Source organism: Sporobolomyces koalae (assembly GCF_050403365.1).
Source record: "Sporobolomyces koalae JCM15063 DNA, S_koalae_JCM15063T_v1_ctg4, whole genome shotgun sequence".
In the NCBI taxonomy this organism is placed as follows: Eukaryota; Fungi; Basidiomycota; class Microbotryomycetes; order Sporidiobolales; family Sporidiobolaceae; genus Sporobolomyces; species Sporobolomyces koalae.
In genome coordinates, this window is record NW_027481767.1 from 122,930 (window position 1) to 138,412 (window position 15,483).

Consider the following 15,483-nt stretch of genomic DNA (forward strand, 5'->3'; position numbering starts at 1 on the left):
GACTATAAACAAGCGGTATCAGGGGTTCAGCCCAACGGGGGCAATCACAGAGATGAGGCTCCTCGTAGAGCAACTACAACGGGAAACGTGGAGGAAACGGTTTAATCTTGCACTCATACCGTATCTGCGTGAAATGTTAGTCCCCCATGTAGCTCCGGAAATGTTCCGCTCTATTACTCGGGTTGAAAATGAGACTAACCGTCATGGTATGCCCTGGCGACGGGTAGCACAAATAGCGGGAGTCAGCTCGAGTACAGGCCAAGGACGTCTTCTCTGTCTTACCACCGTGTATCTTTCGGGCTCTTGGGCGCGTTCCGGATCTGTTCACATCGCGCGGAAAGACATTAATATTCTACGGTAGTCGTCGCACACGAGAAAAGCCAAGGACTTGCGTATCTGTATGCCTTGAGCAAGTCAGTCATGGTCTGCACAAGAAGCGGTGAGGGGGAAAAGACGGAGGAGGCTGACCGATCATTGTCTGGAGGGAGTTCCTTCTTCTTGCAACTCGCGAGCATGCTCTGCATCGTCAGCAGCAGACTATTGACATTCAATACTGGAGACCAACCTGTTCGAGACGTCGGAATCAGTCAGAGTGTCTCGTCACTACAAATCAAGGTCGGGATACAGCGAAGGCTTACCCGTTCCGAGCACCGATGCGCAGATGTGTCCGTTCGTGTAACAGTGAGGGTGAATCGGAGATTTGAATGGATCGGCTACGACGAAAGTTACTTCGGGAGACTGGTAGTGATCGCGCAGATAGCGTTCCCCCGGGTCAGCATGGTTCCAAACTGCGAGCTGGGCAAACATGGCCGACCTCTATCGGGTACTGGGCAGAGAAACGGAATCTCTAAGGAGACGAATGCATTCAATTCTGTGATCATCTTTTGAACATGACCTTTAGGAGCGAAAACGCACAAGTGCAAACTCCTCTGGCGAAGTCACCATGTGCCGAATCAGCAAAAGTCCGAAAGGAGGTCAGAAATCGAGGTAAGAAGCGGGCGCACCTCCAGAATATACGGTTTCTGATTCGTCGCCCAAGACCCGGAGCCCAAACACCCAGGTATCCAAGTCGTCAGCTTGAATAATCCGACAACCTGTACGGCGCAAACGGGCGATCAGTGAAGGTTTCCGGGTTCAGTGCTGGCCGCGCACACGAGGTGGGGGCGGTGTCGGGGCCACGACCGCGAGGGAGCAAAGTAAGCGAGGAACTGGCTCAGTCGAAACATACCGGCAGGTGGTCCATTCGTGCGTAGGTCGTTGAGTTCCTGCACCATAGGCGAGGATGCTAGGTTGAGCCGCAATGAACGCATGCAATATGGCTCATGTGCGAGCGAGAGAGGCTGGCGGGTATGCTCACCTTCGAGAGGCGTTTGATACTGATCCGAGATCCCATGTTGCCCTGTAGACCTCGAAAGCAAGATTCGAGCGGGTGAGAAGCGCGAGCGGGTGCCGGAACGAGCAAGTTGAAGGAAACCCTCGCCAACTCCGATTAGGTCACCTTCTCCCAACTCGGATTCGACTATAGCAACATGAACGCAACAACAGTGACTCGTGCCCTGCTGCGACAGGTCAAGAGCGCTGCTCGCACACCTAGTGCCACCCGCGCCATTTCTTCATCTGCTTCTCGCTCTGTCCCCTTCCCGAGCGCTCTGCCTACGAGGACGACCCGACTACGACAGCATGCATTTTCTCAAATGATGGGTGAGGCTCTCGCTGGTTGTCCGACTCGTGTGTTGTCCTCGAATGCTGACCTCATCTTGCTATCCGCCCGAGTAGCTCCCGTCCTCCGCTCACAGAGGCGGACTATGTTCATTCAGACCGAAACGACTCCCAACGCCGATTCACTCAAGTTCATTCCGGGGCAAGCCGTGTCGCCGACTGGCACTCACGAATTCCTCGATGCCGGAGCCGCTGCGAGTTCGCCACTCGCGGATCGATTGTTTCACCTCCCCGACGTGAGATCCGTCTTCTTTGGTCCCGATTTCATCTCGGTCAACAAGACGGAAGGGTCGAGTTGGATCGAACTCAAACCCGAGATTTACTCGATCATCATGGAACACTTCTCGGCGGGACGACCTCTGTTCAACGAAGGACAAGAATCGGGCAACGAGGACACTCGTATCCTCGACAGTGACAGTGAAGTCGTCGCGATGATCAAAGAGTTGCTCGAGACGCGAGTTCGGCCGGCGATCATGGAAGACGGTGGAGATATCGAGTACCGAGGGTTCAACGAGGAAACGGGGGTCGTGCAGCTGAGTCTCAAGGGAAGTTGCAGGGGCTGCGAGAGTTCGTCCGTGACGCTCAAGAGCGGAATCGAACGTATGCTCATGCACTACATTCCTGGTACGACCCTCTTCTCTGCGCTGTGCCTCTGTCGTCGTTCCACCCTTGTTCAACCACTGACGATGGTAGACTCTTGCTTTGCTGCCCTCCAGAGGTGAAAGAGGTTGAACAAGTGAGCGATTTGCCTCTCGCCATTCGAACACTCTAGAACCTCAGACTGATCATCCCTCGCTCGCATCGCAGGTTCTCGGTCCGGAAGAAGCCGTGGCAGAAGACGCGTTTGCCAAGTTTGAAGCGAGGCTGCGAGCTGGGGGCAAGACTGTCGAAGTCTGAACAAAAAGTTGAGAAGGTCAATCACTTGCAAAGAGTTGACTCATTTCTCCCATGTTGCGCCGATTTCTTTCCGAGAGGAGTAGCTGCCGGTTCTCGGTGAGAGCTGTACATCTTGCGAGTTGCGTGTATCACCAGCAGGTCTTCGGGAGAGGGCGCTATCGGTGCCGAAGAACCAATTGCCGGCGGCGCGAAAGATTTATATCGCGAACCCGAAATCGTTCCTTGCTCTGCTCTCACCGCGCTCCTTGTTCGACGAGTCATGTTGTCCCCTTTGCGTCGATCGCTGCCTCGAGCCCCGCGGCTGTCTCGCTCCCTCGCGACCCCGCTCGATGGACACTTCCCAGCTCCGCCCGCGAAGCACTACGAGTCGATCACGCCTCCGTACTCTCACCTCTTGTCGCAACTCGAACTCGTCAAGAAGATCCTGAGACGCCCTCTGTCGCTCGCCGAGAAGATCGTTTACAGTCACTTGGTCAACGTCGAGGAAGGACTCGGTGGAGGCGATCCCGTTCGTGGCGAGAAGCACTTGAAGCTTCGACCTGACCGAGTCGCTCTCCAAGGTGCGTCCTGGAAACCTATACCCGTAATCCGGGAAGGCTGACACTTTTGAGAACACCGCTGCATAGATGCTTCGGCCCAGATGGCCATCTTGCAGTTCTCGACTTGCGGACGACCTTCGACCGCAGTTCCGACTTCGATCCACTGCGACCATTTGATTAGTGCGTACGAAGGTGCCGAGGCCGACTTGAAGGCGAGTCGTGAAACATTGTCTCCCCCTCCCTCTGGTTCTAATCTATCGCTTCGTTCCTGTTCTCCTTTCCACAGAGATCGATCGTCTCGAACCAAGAAGTGTTTGACTTTTTGCAGAGTGCCGCCAAGAAGTACGGCATTGAATTCTGGGGACCTGGTTCGGGTATCATTCACCAGATTGTTCTCGAGAGTGAGTTGCTATTCTCCCTTCTAGTCTACCTCGCGGATCCTGCTAGCGCTTCCTACTGACAGACGGGTAACATGAAACAGACTACTCGGCTCCTGGATTACTCATGCTCGGTTGTGACTCGCACACTCCGAACGCTGGTGGTCTCGGAGCGATCGCGATCGGAGTCGGAGGAGCAGACGCGGTCGATGCCATGACCGCCACTCCGTGGGAGCTTAAGGCTCCCAAGTTGATCGGAGTAGAACTCAAAGGTCAACTGTCGGGATGGTGTTCGGCGAAAGACGTCGTACTCGAAGTCGTCGGTCGATTGTCTGTCCGAGGAGGTACAGGTTCCATTTTGGAGTACTACGGAGAAGGAGTCGAACGCATGGGTGCTACGGGACTCGCAACGATCGCCAACATGGGTGCCGAGATGGGTGCGACGACGACCACGTTCCCGTACACGAAGAACATGCAGGCGTACCTTGAAGCGACGAACCGAGCTCCGGTCGCTCGAGAGGCCGACAAAGCTGCCGCTCAAGGGTTCCTCTCGGCCGATGCCGGCGCCGAGTACGACCAACACATCACGATCGATCTCTCGACGCTCGAACCCAAGTTGAACGGTCCGTTCACTCCCGACTTGTCGACCCCGTTGTCCAAGTTTGCCGGGTTGGTCCACGAGAAGGGATGGAAGGACGAGTTGAGCGCCGCATTGATCGGTAGTTGCACGAATTCGAGTTACGAAGACATGAGCCGAGTCGCATCGATCGCGAGGCAGGCCAAGTCGAAAGGGTTGAAGGTCAAGAGCAGTTTCATGGTCACTCCTGGGTAAGCAGCCACACCTTGTCTTTGTTTTGCGCAGGACTTGTCCTGACTTGACTATCCCGGTCGGTACATGTCTTTTTGTAGATCCGAGCTGATCAATGCGACGATCGAGCGTGACGGCCTCAAAGGAGATTTGGAGGCGGTTGGCGGAACCGTGTTGGCAAATGCCTGCGGTCCATGCATCGGACAATGGGACCGATCCGAGAAGAAGGGAGAAGAGAACGGTGAGTCGAGTAATCCCTCAAAAGGTGTTTCGAGCCTCTCCTGATTCATGAAGTCGGCTGTCATGCCAGCTATCCTCACTTCGTTCAACCGAAACTTCAAGGCTCGCAACGATGGCAACCGCTTGACGATGAACTTTCTCGCGAGTCCCGACATTGTCACCGCGATGGCGTTCTCGGGCAAACTCTCGTTCGACCCGACCAAAGACTCGCTGTTGGACTCCGAGGGCAACCCGTTCAAGTTTGATCCGCCCCAGGGAGACAAACTGCCTGAACAAGGGTTCACTCCGGGCAACACGACGTACCTGCCTCGAGCGTTGCCGAACCCGGAACCCGCGACCGAACTTGCGATCTCGCCCACTTCGACTCGACTCGAACTGTTGGCTCCATTCGACCCTCACTTCTCCCCCGCAGCGTTCGAAGACCCAAACTCGAAGCTCGAGTTTGAAGACTTGACCTGCTTGTTGCGCATCCGAGGCAAATGCACGACTGACGAGATTTCGGCGGCGGGTAAATGGTTAAAGTACAAGGGACACTTGTCGAACCTTGCGTGAGTCGGATGTCGAACTCTCATACCGAGTCTCGGCCGATCAAGATCCTGACTTAGTGTTGTCGCAGCGAGAACACTCTGATCGGTGCCACCAACGACGAAACGGAACGAGTCAACTCTGCGATCGATTTCAAGACGGGAGACGAAGGTACGATCCCGGAAGTCGCGAAAGCGTACAAAGCCCGTGGTCAACCCTGGATGATTGTTACCGACGTGAGTTTTTGCTTTTCGAGACTCTTGAACTGGTACAGAGCGCTGAAAACTGGGGGTTGAACAGCACAACTACGGAGAAGGTTCGGCGCGTGAGCACGCCTCGCTCCAACCTCGATTCCTCAACTGCAAAGTCATCCTCGCGTGAGTTCTCCCTCAGACTAGCTTGCTTCTGCCTCTCGAGTCTGACGAGCTGTCACCCAACTGCAGACGTTCGTTTGCGCGTATTCACCGCACGAACCTGACCAAGCAAGGAGTGCTCCCGCTCACGTTTGCAAACGACCACGACTACTCGCTCGTGAACGCTGGAGACTCGGTGTCGACTTCGGGACTCGACGCACTCTTGCGAGGCGACCTCGACGCCGAGATTGAAGTGGTCGTCAAGAGCAGGCAAGACGGGGCTGAGAAACGGATCAAGACGGTGCACGGACTCTCGCGAGACCAGGTCGAATGGATCCGAGAAGGTAGTGCGCTCAACTTGATCAAGAAGAATGCCGCCGCTGCTGCTGCTCAGCAATAAGCTCGAGCTAAATGTTTTCTCTCTCTTGCCGCATTTCCCTGTTTTTTCCCACTCTTCTTTCGTGTCGGTGATTTTCCATGTTGTAGAGCTTGTATCGTTGGAAACCAAAAGCCCCCTTGCGGGTGTATTCGCAGCGAAACTCGCGAAAAGATGAGAATTTACGTGTCATCTATACGCGCGTTCTCATTTCGCCAACTCGAACCCCGGTCGTTCCGACTGATTCACACCCCACTTTGCGCTACCTCTCAACTCGACATGTCTTCCAGTGAGTCCCGCTCATTGCTGAAGGCGGACTCGAGAGTTGCGAACAACGTGGATGGAGGTGGGTGGATGCTGATCTACACCTTGTACTTGCTCGTCTCGCCTGTCCCGCATGATCGAATCTCTAGTCCGACCACGTCGCAAAGTCGTCAAGAAGGGACTGTCCTTCACATGCATGGTCGTCGGTAAGTGGGCACGTGCCGTTACTTGATCCCGCGCCCCTCACACCAGAGGTTCGGATGATGCGCGACGCGAGAGAGGGCGGCTCAAGGGCAACCGATCTTGACTCTGTGCCCCATCGTGTACGACAGGACAATCCGGTACTGGACGCACGACGTTTGTCAACACGCTGTGTGAGGGAGACGTGTTGGGCCACAAGGAGGCCGTCGACCCGACCTACGCGCACCAACAAGACATGGTCAAGATCAAACCCGTCACCGTCGAACTCGAAGAGGACGGCATGAGGATCTCGTTGACCGTCGTCGACACTCCTGGCTTCGGCGATGGCATCGACAACGAAGCGAGGTGAGCACCACACTCTCGTTTCGTTCATCCCGGGTGTACCTCACACTTGGTACTTCCCTGCCATTCAGCTTTGCCGAGATCACGGGCTATCTCGAACGCCAGTACGACGACATTCTCGCAGAGGAGAGTCGAATCAAGCGCAACCCTCGCTTCCAGGACAACCGCGTACACGTCCTCCTCTACTTTATCACTCCGACCGGACACGCGTGAGTAGTGTCCTTGACTTTGCTGGTCGAAACCAACTCATGCGCATCTCGTTCTCTTTCCCCGATCTTGCGTAAAACAAAAAAGCCTTCGAGAACTCGACATTGAACTTATGAGACGGCTCTCGCCTCGAGTCAACGTGATCCCCGTCATTGGTAAATCCGACACGCTCACTCCAAGTGAACTCGCCGCGTTCAAACGACGCATCATGGAAGACATCGAGTTTTACAACATTCCCGTCTACAACTTTCCCTACGATGTCGAGGAGGACGATGAGGAGACGATTCAGGACAACAGTGAACTCAGGGTTCGTCGCGATCCTTTCGTTCTGCCTCGAATCCAGAACCGTTCTGTTGACCGTGGTGACTTGTAATGGGTTCAGGCCATGATGCCGTTCGCGATCGTCGGATCGGAAGAAGAGGTCGAAGTCAATGGAGAACCGATCCGAGCGCGTCGGTACCCGTGGGGAATCGTCGAGATTGACAACCCGCAACATTCCGACTTTGGCAGGCTTCGCAACGCCTTGCTCTCGACTCACTTGACCGATTTGAAGGAGATTACCGTATGTCCATCTCGTGTCTTTTTTTTTCGTCTATTCCTCGTTCACGGCTGAGATTAATCACTGGACCCATGGCACTCCTCTCACGTTCGAATCGCATACAGCATGGTGAGGCGTTCTCGTCATCCTGTACGACTTTTCTCTCAGCGCTGACCCTCCCCTCGACTTTCGCCGCAGATGTGCTATACGAGATGTACCGTACCGAGAAGCTGTCGAGGCGGGTTGTCGGCACGGGCAGTATCGGTGCTGGCAGTGGTATGGGCGACTCGTACTCGGGCGGAAGTCCCGCTCTCGATGGTCGTGAAGGAAGCGTCTTACCTGAAGACCTCGCGACTCAATCGGTTCGACTCAAGGAAGAACAACTTCGACGCGAAGGTGAGCATTCTTTTTTCACGTTCCTTCTCCTCGCTATACGTGCCCATGATCTGCATGCTTAATCTCTCATCGCAATCGACAAACGCAGAGGAGAAACTTCGTGATCTCGAACTACGATCTCAACGCGAGTTGGCGGAGAAACGTCAAGAGTTACTCGCCAAGGAAGAATCGTTGCGCAACCTCGAAGCTCGTCTCGCCGCCCACAGCAGCAACAATGGATCTCAAAGCTCTTCGGTCGCACCTTCGCCGATCCCGATGCAACAAGGTCCTCCCATTCCTCATCATGCCGGTCAAGAAGGAATCACGAATGGCCATTAGGGGGAACAAAAAAAACTCTCTTTTATCTCCTTTTTTGATTTCGACCACTGCTCACGAAACGACACTCTTTTTGTCTTGCGATACCCACTCCATCTCTTTTCCCCCACGTCCGTTTGCGCGCTTGTTCGCTTTCTCCACGTCCTCTTTCTCCTTCCCCCTTTCCTCTGTTTTCTAGCTTTTCTCTCTCTTCCTTTTCGTTCTCTTCTGTCTCCGTTCCAAGTGGTTCGTTTCTCCACTCTCGCTCTTTCGAAATACAAGAGTTCCAAACGCCTTGCAACACCGGTTGCTCTCGCTCTCTCTCCCGGGCTCTCCTCACCGATGTGGACTTGGCGTTTCAGGCCTCGGTATCGTGTGATATATATAAAAAGTCCTCGTATTCTTCCTCACGCCTCATTCGGACGAACCCGTTCCTCGTGCTCCATCTCCATTCTCGACTCGAGACAATTCGAGTTGTTCCTCTTCGACACACCGTTCGATCGCTTGCAACCACCGTTCGACCTTGTTCCCTCCTGTCTTCTTCCTCCCGCGCTTGCATGTAGGGTCTGAAGAAGAAGAAGAACCAGTTTCTTGAGGTTGGGCAAACGATTGGAGATGTCGTGCATGTGCGAGAACCGGTAACCGTCTCAAAGTTCTTCCCGACATGCCCTTCAAAAATCAAATCGGGGAATCAGTATTTTAGAATGGAAAAAAAAACAGCACGCGATAGGAAGCAAGAACCTCTTGAGAAGAGGAGAGAAGATCAAGTGTACCTGGCATTTGTGAGCGAGTCGCAAGAGGTGTAAACTACATTCCCATTCCCTGCGATCAATCTTCGACATGGGTTCCGACTCGAGTTTGAGATCTTGCAATGTAGAACGGTTGATCGGGCATGCTTGGTGAAATTCGAGAGTTTTGTAATCGTACAATGTCTAAGGTAAACAAACAACCGAAACGTTTGTCAGAAAAAGGAAAGGGGAAGACGCTTGGAATGAAACTTACGGTGGAAGGTATCAGTCCGACTCGCATCATCTCTAGCAAACATGATCGCAAGATCCAGTACACGGCAGCTGTCGGTGGTCTGTCCGAACAAAGAAGCGCAATCAGTTCTGGATCCTTCAAGATTTGCTACGGCAAGGCTGGCAACTCGGAAGCGATGCCCTTACAATCCAATGTACTGTTTGATATCGGCTCGATCAATGAATGCGTTGTCTGCGCAGAATCAGACAGACGAGATGACAGTGTCAGCGATTCGCAATGCGTTTGCCTATGCAGAAAGAAGATGATTCGTATAAGCACCGATTGCGGAAGACAGGTTCGATGTGGTCATGACGAGACAATTCTTGCGGTGCTTGAGCTTGTCGAGTTGGGTGAGAAGCGCATTCACGACCTAGAATAGGTCAGAGTGAGACGTCAACTACCGCTGGACAAAGGTCAGCACGCTAACAGGGGACGTACTCGGAGCGCGTCTGAAGGTTCTTTGCCCGACATGGCTCCAGCTCGTGCTGCAGTCAACGACTCGACCTCGTCTGTGAAACAAACAAGATTCGAGGCCACGATCAGCTGAATCGCCTAGATCGAAATCTGCCTCGGGATCTGTGGAACTCCAGCTCACCGATCAAGACGACAACGAAACAGTCTGGATCATCGACCATCTCGGTCACTTGTGCAAACAATCTTTGTACGAGCTTGCCCGACTCTGAGAACCATTTCGAGAACAACGAGTGCGAGTTGATTTCGATCAACTTGCCGTATTCGTACCTGCCGGCGGTAACTAGATGCATCAGTTTCCGTCACGGGCTGACTCGCCCGAGTTCCAGAATTGTGACAAGAACTGACCGGTCAGAGAGTCGAATCGCGAGTTTTTGCGCGAGGGAACGACAGAGCGAAGTTTTGCCAGTGCCAGGAGGTCCATGCAGCAAAACGACCCTGTCTCGTACTTCTGTCAGACCCCTGACTGATATGAGAAGGAACAAAGAGACGAGTTTTGGACTGACCTGTTCCAGGTCACAATGTCAAAGTTGACACTCGCATCGCTGAACAGCATGGTCGAGTGAATGTATCCCAACAGTTTCTCCTTGACGTGACCTTCGTAGATGAGAGTATCCCACACGCCTTCGAGGGACAGCGAGGGGAGTTCGAGCACGGACGCAGCGGGCACGTCAGAGTCTCCGTCCTCATCATTCTGTGCCGAAGTCGAGAACTCGGTGATCTTGGACGACGACGGAGGTTGATAGATGTACACCTCTAGAGCCACTTCAGACAGAGGGACGGCCTGCGTTGGCAGTGCTGGGAGAACAAATGGCGTCGGTATCAGCAGGATGATCTGTCGTGAACGAGCCGATCCGAGGAAACAGCAAAATTCACAGCATTCTCCGATCCAGACTCGGTCGACGTTCTGTGCGAGTACAGGCACTTCTCGCCAATCGTACACTTCCGAGTGAGTAAGTAGCGTCTCGTATTCGTCGTTGAGGTGAGTATGCAGCAGCGTTCGCAGGAGGTCGTAGCGGACTGTCGAGGTGGACCGCAATCGTACTTCGACTGGGGCACCGTGCAAACATACGACATTTGTGAGTGTTCTCGCTCTCCAACTCGGCCAAGTCGCCAAGACTGACTGTGTAACGCGGGACGTTGAGCGTCGTCCGATTCTGACTCCGAGTCCGAGTTTGGGTCTTCCTCGCCGTTCCCTGTCTCGAGGTGTTCCTCGTCCTCCTCACTCTGAGCTGTCCGACGGTGCGAGTCCCTCATTGCGTCGATACCCTGAGATTGCGTGTTGGCCAACTCCATCGAAGCGTCCAACTCGTCCAACTCGTCTTCGTCCTCGTCCTGCCCAGGAGCTTCCCGCTCGATCGATTGCATTCTCTGTTGTCCTACGACTGGCGTCCGAGGTGGCGACGATACGAGACTTGATCCCTGTCCCGAGTTCGAAGTTGACTGAAGCTTCTTCATGGTCGGATCGACTACATTCCCAATCGTTGATGTTCTCGCACGTTCATTTCGAGCAGGCGGCTCAAGCTCGAGTACTGGCATCTGTCCGGTTGCGTGGCCGGATAAAGGGTAGTTCGAGTGAAGTTGGCAAAATCTCCATTGCCGGCGCCGGCAACACGCGCGCACGCGTCTCGCGTACCGATTTTGGCATCTCGGCTCACGCAATTCTCAAGTCACATACGTTGACAGAGTAAAATCGCGACAAAAAGCAATCAAAAATAATGAGCAAACTTCAGAATCGTTCGATTGTTTTTCTTTCTTGCGCGCACATCTAGTACTGCTAAACCGACGCACTCCCCCCCTCTCCTCCTTGAGTCTCCTTCTTCTTCATCTATCGCTTCAACAATCCATCCCACGAATCTTTGCTGCTACATGCCTGGACATGCGCGCAAATGACCCGTCTACTCTTCCTTCTTTTTCTTCAGACGAGTGGTTGTTCGAATCCCAAGGCACTTAGATAGCCTTGTTCTTGACGAGAGCTATGAGTTGAAGGTACAGCATGTCAGCGGAAACTTTAAAACAAAGTGACGGGCGCGATTGAGGGGAAGAGAGAAAACTGACCCTCAACCTCGGCGACGGCAGAGACGAGGATGTCCTTCTGCAACTTCTTGTCTCCGATTTGCTTCTGAACGCTCGCGAGGACCGACTCGACGAGGTCTTTCTGCTCCTGCTCACGGACCTGGGCCTCGTGGCGGACGTGCGAGTCGAGGACGGCCTTGATGTCGGCAGACACGGCAGCTTGTTGACGGAGACGGAAAGTCTCGTGCTCGAGCTCGGCGGTTTGCTGTAGCATTCATCAAAGACATGCCAGAGAACCCGGTCGGTTGGGGTATGCGTATGCGAGAGATAGGGCAACATGACAGCGTCAGTGATTATCCCAAAGCAGGACACGTTCTCGTATGGCGATACAAACAGACCTTGGAGAGCTCAAAGAGCTGCTTGGTGAGGGCCTCAACGTCCTTCATCTCGCCGACGGAGCTGATGCGCTCCTGGACGGCGCTGGTGTGGGCAGCGCGAGCCGAGCCGAGGATGTCCTTGACTTTCTATTTTCATCCGCAACCATTATGAGACACAGACGTAGTCAGTCACAGGCGCAACGAGCACGAGACGAGGGAGACTCGTGACAGCGGAGCAGGACGAAGGGACTTGCCTGGATCTGGCCATCGGCCCACTCGCGGTAGGGCTCACGGATGAGCGACGAGACGTATCCGAGGAAGATGACGAACGATCCGAGGATGACGACCTCCTCGTTGAGGACGAAGAGCTCGTTCGAGATGGCGGCAGCCGAGGTGGCAGCGGTGAGCGTGACGATGCCGGTCTTGGACACCAACGAGGTTCCGGGGAGGGCGTCGATCAGGGCCGACGCCTTGGCGGCGGGAGCGGGCTGGGTCGATTGGAAGCGCGCGCTGTCGGTCGGCGCGAGTCAGCGAGACGGGACATGGGACGTGAGAAAACGGCCGATTGATCAACCGCTTCCGGACCGTAGTAGGAGCTCACCCAACGATGGCACGGGGCTGGACAGCCTGGCGACTAGCACGGGCGACAGTCGATCGGAGCGCGGCCTGCATCTTGAAACGGGTGGAGAAAGGTGTCGAGGAACGGGAGGCGAGAGCGCCTTTGGGGGCAACGAACTCTCCGCCTCTCGGGTCCGTACTAGCCTCACAGCACTCGCAATGAGCGTGCAATGCTAGCCGAGACTCTAATCGTGCATCTATGTCTGCTGTCACTCGGTTTCACCAGCCTCGGAATGCGTCTCTGGCGGATTCGGAGACGTTCCAGAGATCGACTCCGGGTTCCCTAATTTGACGCTCCTGGACTAGCTGGACCACGTCAGCTGATATTCAAGGAATTGGTGACACCTTGGAGCGCGCGATTCAACGGCATCGGTGAGCGCCAGGGCCGTTGACGTCTCTCTCTGCTCCGGACGCCTCTCCTCTTCGCTTCTTTCTTATTCCCATGAGTTCTCAAACAGTGCAAGTGCCCATGTGCATCGATATCTAGTATCTGTCTAGTCTGACTCCCCAATCTATCATGATCGAAACGGCAGCGCACCCCTCGAATATGCCAAAGAGCGTGTCAAAATCAGATGTTCCCGAAAGAACCAGCATTGCGAGCATCAGCACCGTGCTGCGCTATATTCTATATCCAAGTGTGTCTTTGTCGCAAGGTTCGGCTATTCGAGTTCACCTGACCAGCGAGTTGTTGTTACGCACCTGTGCCTTACAGCTAGCCCTGTCCCTGCCTTCTTGCGGACCAGTGGACGCTCATCGCTGATGCTGAACTCGACTTTTCTACATCATGCAAGGACGCTGGCCGCCTTGGCGCATACTCAGATAACGCAGGTACATACATCGCGAGGATTCTCTTTCTAGCTCAGCCGATACTGTCATGTTTGTCCTATAGTCCACTCTCTGCATTGAAATTCCCGACTTGCAGTATGACCCTGTGTCATGGTTTTCGGGAGGTTTAGTCCTCTGGCTTTGACGAGAAGATCGGAAGACCTTTTCGGAATTCTACCGAGTCTTGCACGGGCTTTTTCATTTGCTCTTACTGCAGCCAACACGTCAGAAAACCATCCGTGAATGCAAGAGATGCAAGAGATGCAAGATGATGCTCGAGCCGCTTCGACAAGTAGTCGGAACTCGATCCAGGGTACCAGCTCGACGGACATCGATGAATTCATCTCAAGCAAGTTTGTTGACGAAGCTAAATGTAACACGGAACTGAATCCTAGAGCGCTGCGTCGCTCTCCTCGTACCCTTGTCGCGCATACTAAACGATGTCTGATTGGGATCCGTGATGGAACTGGCACATGAGCTCGAGCTATACTTTTGCGAGCACCGTGTAGACCTAAGCGCTTGAGCGCACGCCATACTCAATGACGATGTCTTCTCATTCGAAGCAGAGTGCACCACCTTTTTCGCCCACTGTACCCCACGTACATTTCACCCGTGTCCAAACAGCAGTGTCAGAATTGAAAAAGCTTGGCGACTACTGTGGTCGAGACTCGAGAGCGTCATATTCCTTTTCCCCCACGTGCGGCGATGGCTAGTCGAGCTCGGTCGAGGTCGCCTCGACTCGGTGGGGGGTTCAGCGGGCCTTCTCAGTCTGAGCAGATTGGACCCCTGCGAAAATTTTAACCGTTATCTTGGTCCAGATCAGTGGGGAAGAAAACGCGTGGCTCCCCGATCGCAAAAGAGTTTCTTTTTCTCCTTCTCTCGAGTCACCTCACCTTTCTTCTAGTCATTTACGCCTTACATACTCTCACGCCGTGATACCTCGAAGTCAAAATCCAGTCATGATCTTTCCCGTCCTCGCCCCGGCCATTTCATCGTCCTCGGACGCATCTGGCTCGTCCCCCACTTCGAATTCTCGGCCTACCAAACGTCGCCTTTCGTTCCCGCTCCTGTCCAACTCGGACTCGAACGAGTCCGCCACGACGGGTTCGTCTCCGAGATCATGGTTCTCGTTCAAACGTCGTGACAGCAACGAATCGCCAGCCTCGGTCGAAGCGAAACTCGTCAAGGCGGTCACCAAGCTCGATCGCAAAGAGCGAGAGAAGCGCGAGAAGGCTACCAAGAAAGTCGAAAAGGAATTGCGTCTGCGTGCGAGGCAAGAACGAGTGAGTCCCTTCCCTTCCCATCGCCCGTTCATTCCCTGAGGTTCTCGGTGAATTCGAGAAATCAAAAAGCACGAACTTGACTGACGCGGACTTTGTTCCTTCCTCTCCAGGATGCTCGAGCGTACGCTGCTTGGCTCGAAGAACAAAAGTTGTACTACTCGACTGGACGTCGAGATGGTAAACAAGACGACGATTTCTACCCTCACGGTACGACGATTTCTACCCTCATTTTTATGTGTAATCAGGTCAGAATACTTATCTCGGTGGTCCGTTCGTGCAGGAGTTTGGACCGGTGCCTACCTCTTCTAGTTCCCCGACTCTCGTGGTGATCGCTTGAACCTCCATACGCGTCTCCGGTTTCTCTGCTTCTCGGGTTGTCTCTTTCTCCAACTGTCGTATCGAGTATCGTGTATTTCCTTGGAAAAGCCCGCTGCAAGCTTCCAGTGTCGTTTCTTGCAGAATCCTTGTTGTAACCCCTGAGAGATCGTTTTGACGCTCTGAGACTTGAGAATGGTCGTTCAGCTCTGAGACTTGAGAATGGTCGTTCAGCGGCACTAATTGACCTCTGATGTATGAGCCAAGACAAAGAACATGTCGATTTCCAAGATAGAGAAAGCAGACATGCAGGAAGGGTGATTCGTAAGAGTTGAAACAGAGAACGTCTATGTAAGAAAGGGCAGAAGGGAATGCGTCTCGAGAGAAGCCGCCGGAGATCGAGATCGGATTCAAAGTCATATGGGAGTCACGAGAAATGCGATGATTGCACAAAAGCTCTGGCGATGAAGAGCGAGAGTGGG

At 53.9% G+C, this 15,483-nt stretch overlaps 7 protein-coding genes across 7 annotated transcripts; 4 read left to right on the forward strand and 3 right to left on the reverse strand.

The window, feature by feature from the left end:
* Window positions 1-201: 201 nt before the first annotated feature.
* Window positions 202-1,274, reverse strand: JCM15063_000231 (ubiquitin-conjugating enzyme E2; the record flags this gene model as incomplete). The annotated part of the gene is made up of 9 exons (XM_076676349.1): window positions 202-213; window positions 283-320; window positions 389-396; window positions 469-565; window positions 639-738; window positions 815-847; window positions 916-929; window positions 1,005-1,094; window positions 1,229-1,274. 9 exons carry the CDS (start codon window positions 1,272-1,274, stop codon window positions 202-204), a joined length of 438 nt encoding a protein of 145 aa, XP_076536330.1.
* Window positions 1,275-1,805: 531 nt separating this feature from the next.
* On the forward strand, window positions 1,806-2,616 carry NFU1 (Nfu1p; the record flags this gene model as incomplete). Its single annotated transcript, XM_076676350.1, has 3 exons — window positions 1,806-2,343; window positions 2,436-2,455; window positions 2,527-2,616. 3 exons carry the CDS (start codon window positions 1,806-1,808, stop codon window positions 2,614-2,616), a joined length of 648 nt encoding a protein of 215 aa, XP_076536331.1.
* A 259-nt stretch (window positions 2,617-2,875) lies between these two features.
* On the forward strand, window positions 2,876-5,858 carry JCM15063_000233 (uncharacterized protein; the record flags this gene model as incomplete). Its single annotated transcript, XM_076676351.1, has 9 exons — window positions 2,876-3,176; window positions 3,243-3,367; window positions 3,442-3,556; window positions 3,637-4,360; window positions 4,442-4,581; window positions 4,651-5,128; window positions 5,197-5,341; window positions 5,406-5,482; window positions 5,549-5,858. The coding sequence occupies 9 exons, from the start codon at window positions 2,876-2,878 to the stop codon at window positions 5,856-5,858; spliced, it is 2,415 nt and encodes an 804-aa protein (XP_076536332.1).
* Window positions 5,859-6,231: 373 nt separating this feature from the next.
* JCM15063_000234 (uncharacterized protein) lies at window positions 6,232-8,100 on the forward strand (the record flags this gene model as incomplete). The annotated part of the gene is made up of 7 exons (XM_076676352.1): window positions 6,232-6,304; window positions 6,431-6,644; window positions 6,713-6,850; window positions 6,936-7,155; window positions 7,231-7,410; window positions 7,512-7,782; window positions 7,871-8,100. 7 exons carry the CDS (start codon window positions 6,232-6,234, stop codon window positions 8,098-8,100), a joined length of 1,326 nt encoding a protein of 441 aa, XP_076536333.1.
* A 390-nt stretch (window positions 8,101-8,490) lies between these two features.
* Window positions 8,491-11,025, reverse strand: PCH2 (Pch2p; the record flags this gene model as incomplete). Its single annotated transcript, XM_076676353.1, has 11 exons — window positions 8,491-8,745; window positions 8,850-9,008; window positions 9,079-9,157; window positions 9,243-9,288; window positions 9,376-9,466; window positions 9,535-9,605; window positions 9,692-9,837; window positions 9,916-10,005; window positions 10,074-10,365; window positions 10,444-10,617; window positions 10,692-11,025. 11 exons carry the CDS (start codon window positions 11,023-11,025, stop codon window positions 8,491-8,493), a joined length of 1,737 nt encoding a protein of 578 aa, XP_076536334.1.
* Window positions 11,026-11,517: 492 nt separating this feature from the next.
* On the reverse strand, window positions 11,518-12,632 carry ATP4 (F1F0 ATP synthase subunit 4; the record flags this gene model as incomplete). Its single annotated transcript, XM_076676354.1, has 5 exons — window positions 11,518-11,543; window positions 11,626-11,848; window positions 11,982-12,107; window positions 12,215-12,470; window positions 12,562-12,632. The coding sequence occupies 5 exons, from the start codon at window positions 12,630-12,632 to the stop codon at window positions 11,518-11,520; spliced, it is 702 nt and encodes a 233-aa protein (XP_076536335.1).
* Window positions 12,633-14,362: 1,730 nt separating this feature from the next.
* On the forward strand, window positions 14,363-14,995 carry JCM15063_000237 (uncharacterized protein; the record flags this gene model as incomplete). The annotated part of the gene is made up of 3 exons (XM_076676355.1): window positions 14,363-14,686; window positions 14,797-14,893; window positions 14,967-14,995. 3 exons carry the CDS (start codon window positions 14,363-14,365, stop codon window positions 14,993-14,995), a joined length of 450 nt encoding a protein of 149 aa, XP_076536336.1.
* Window positions 14,996-15,483: the final 488 nt, after the last annotated feature.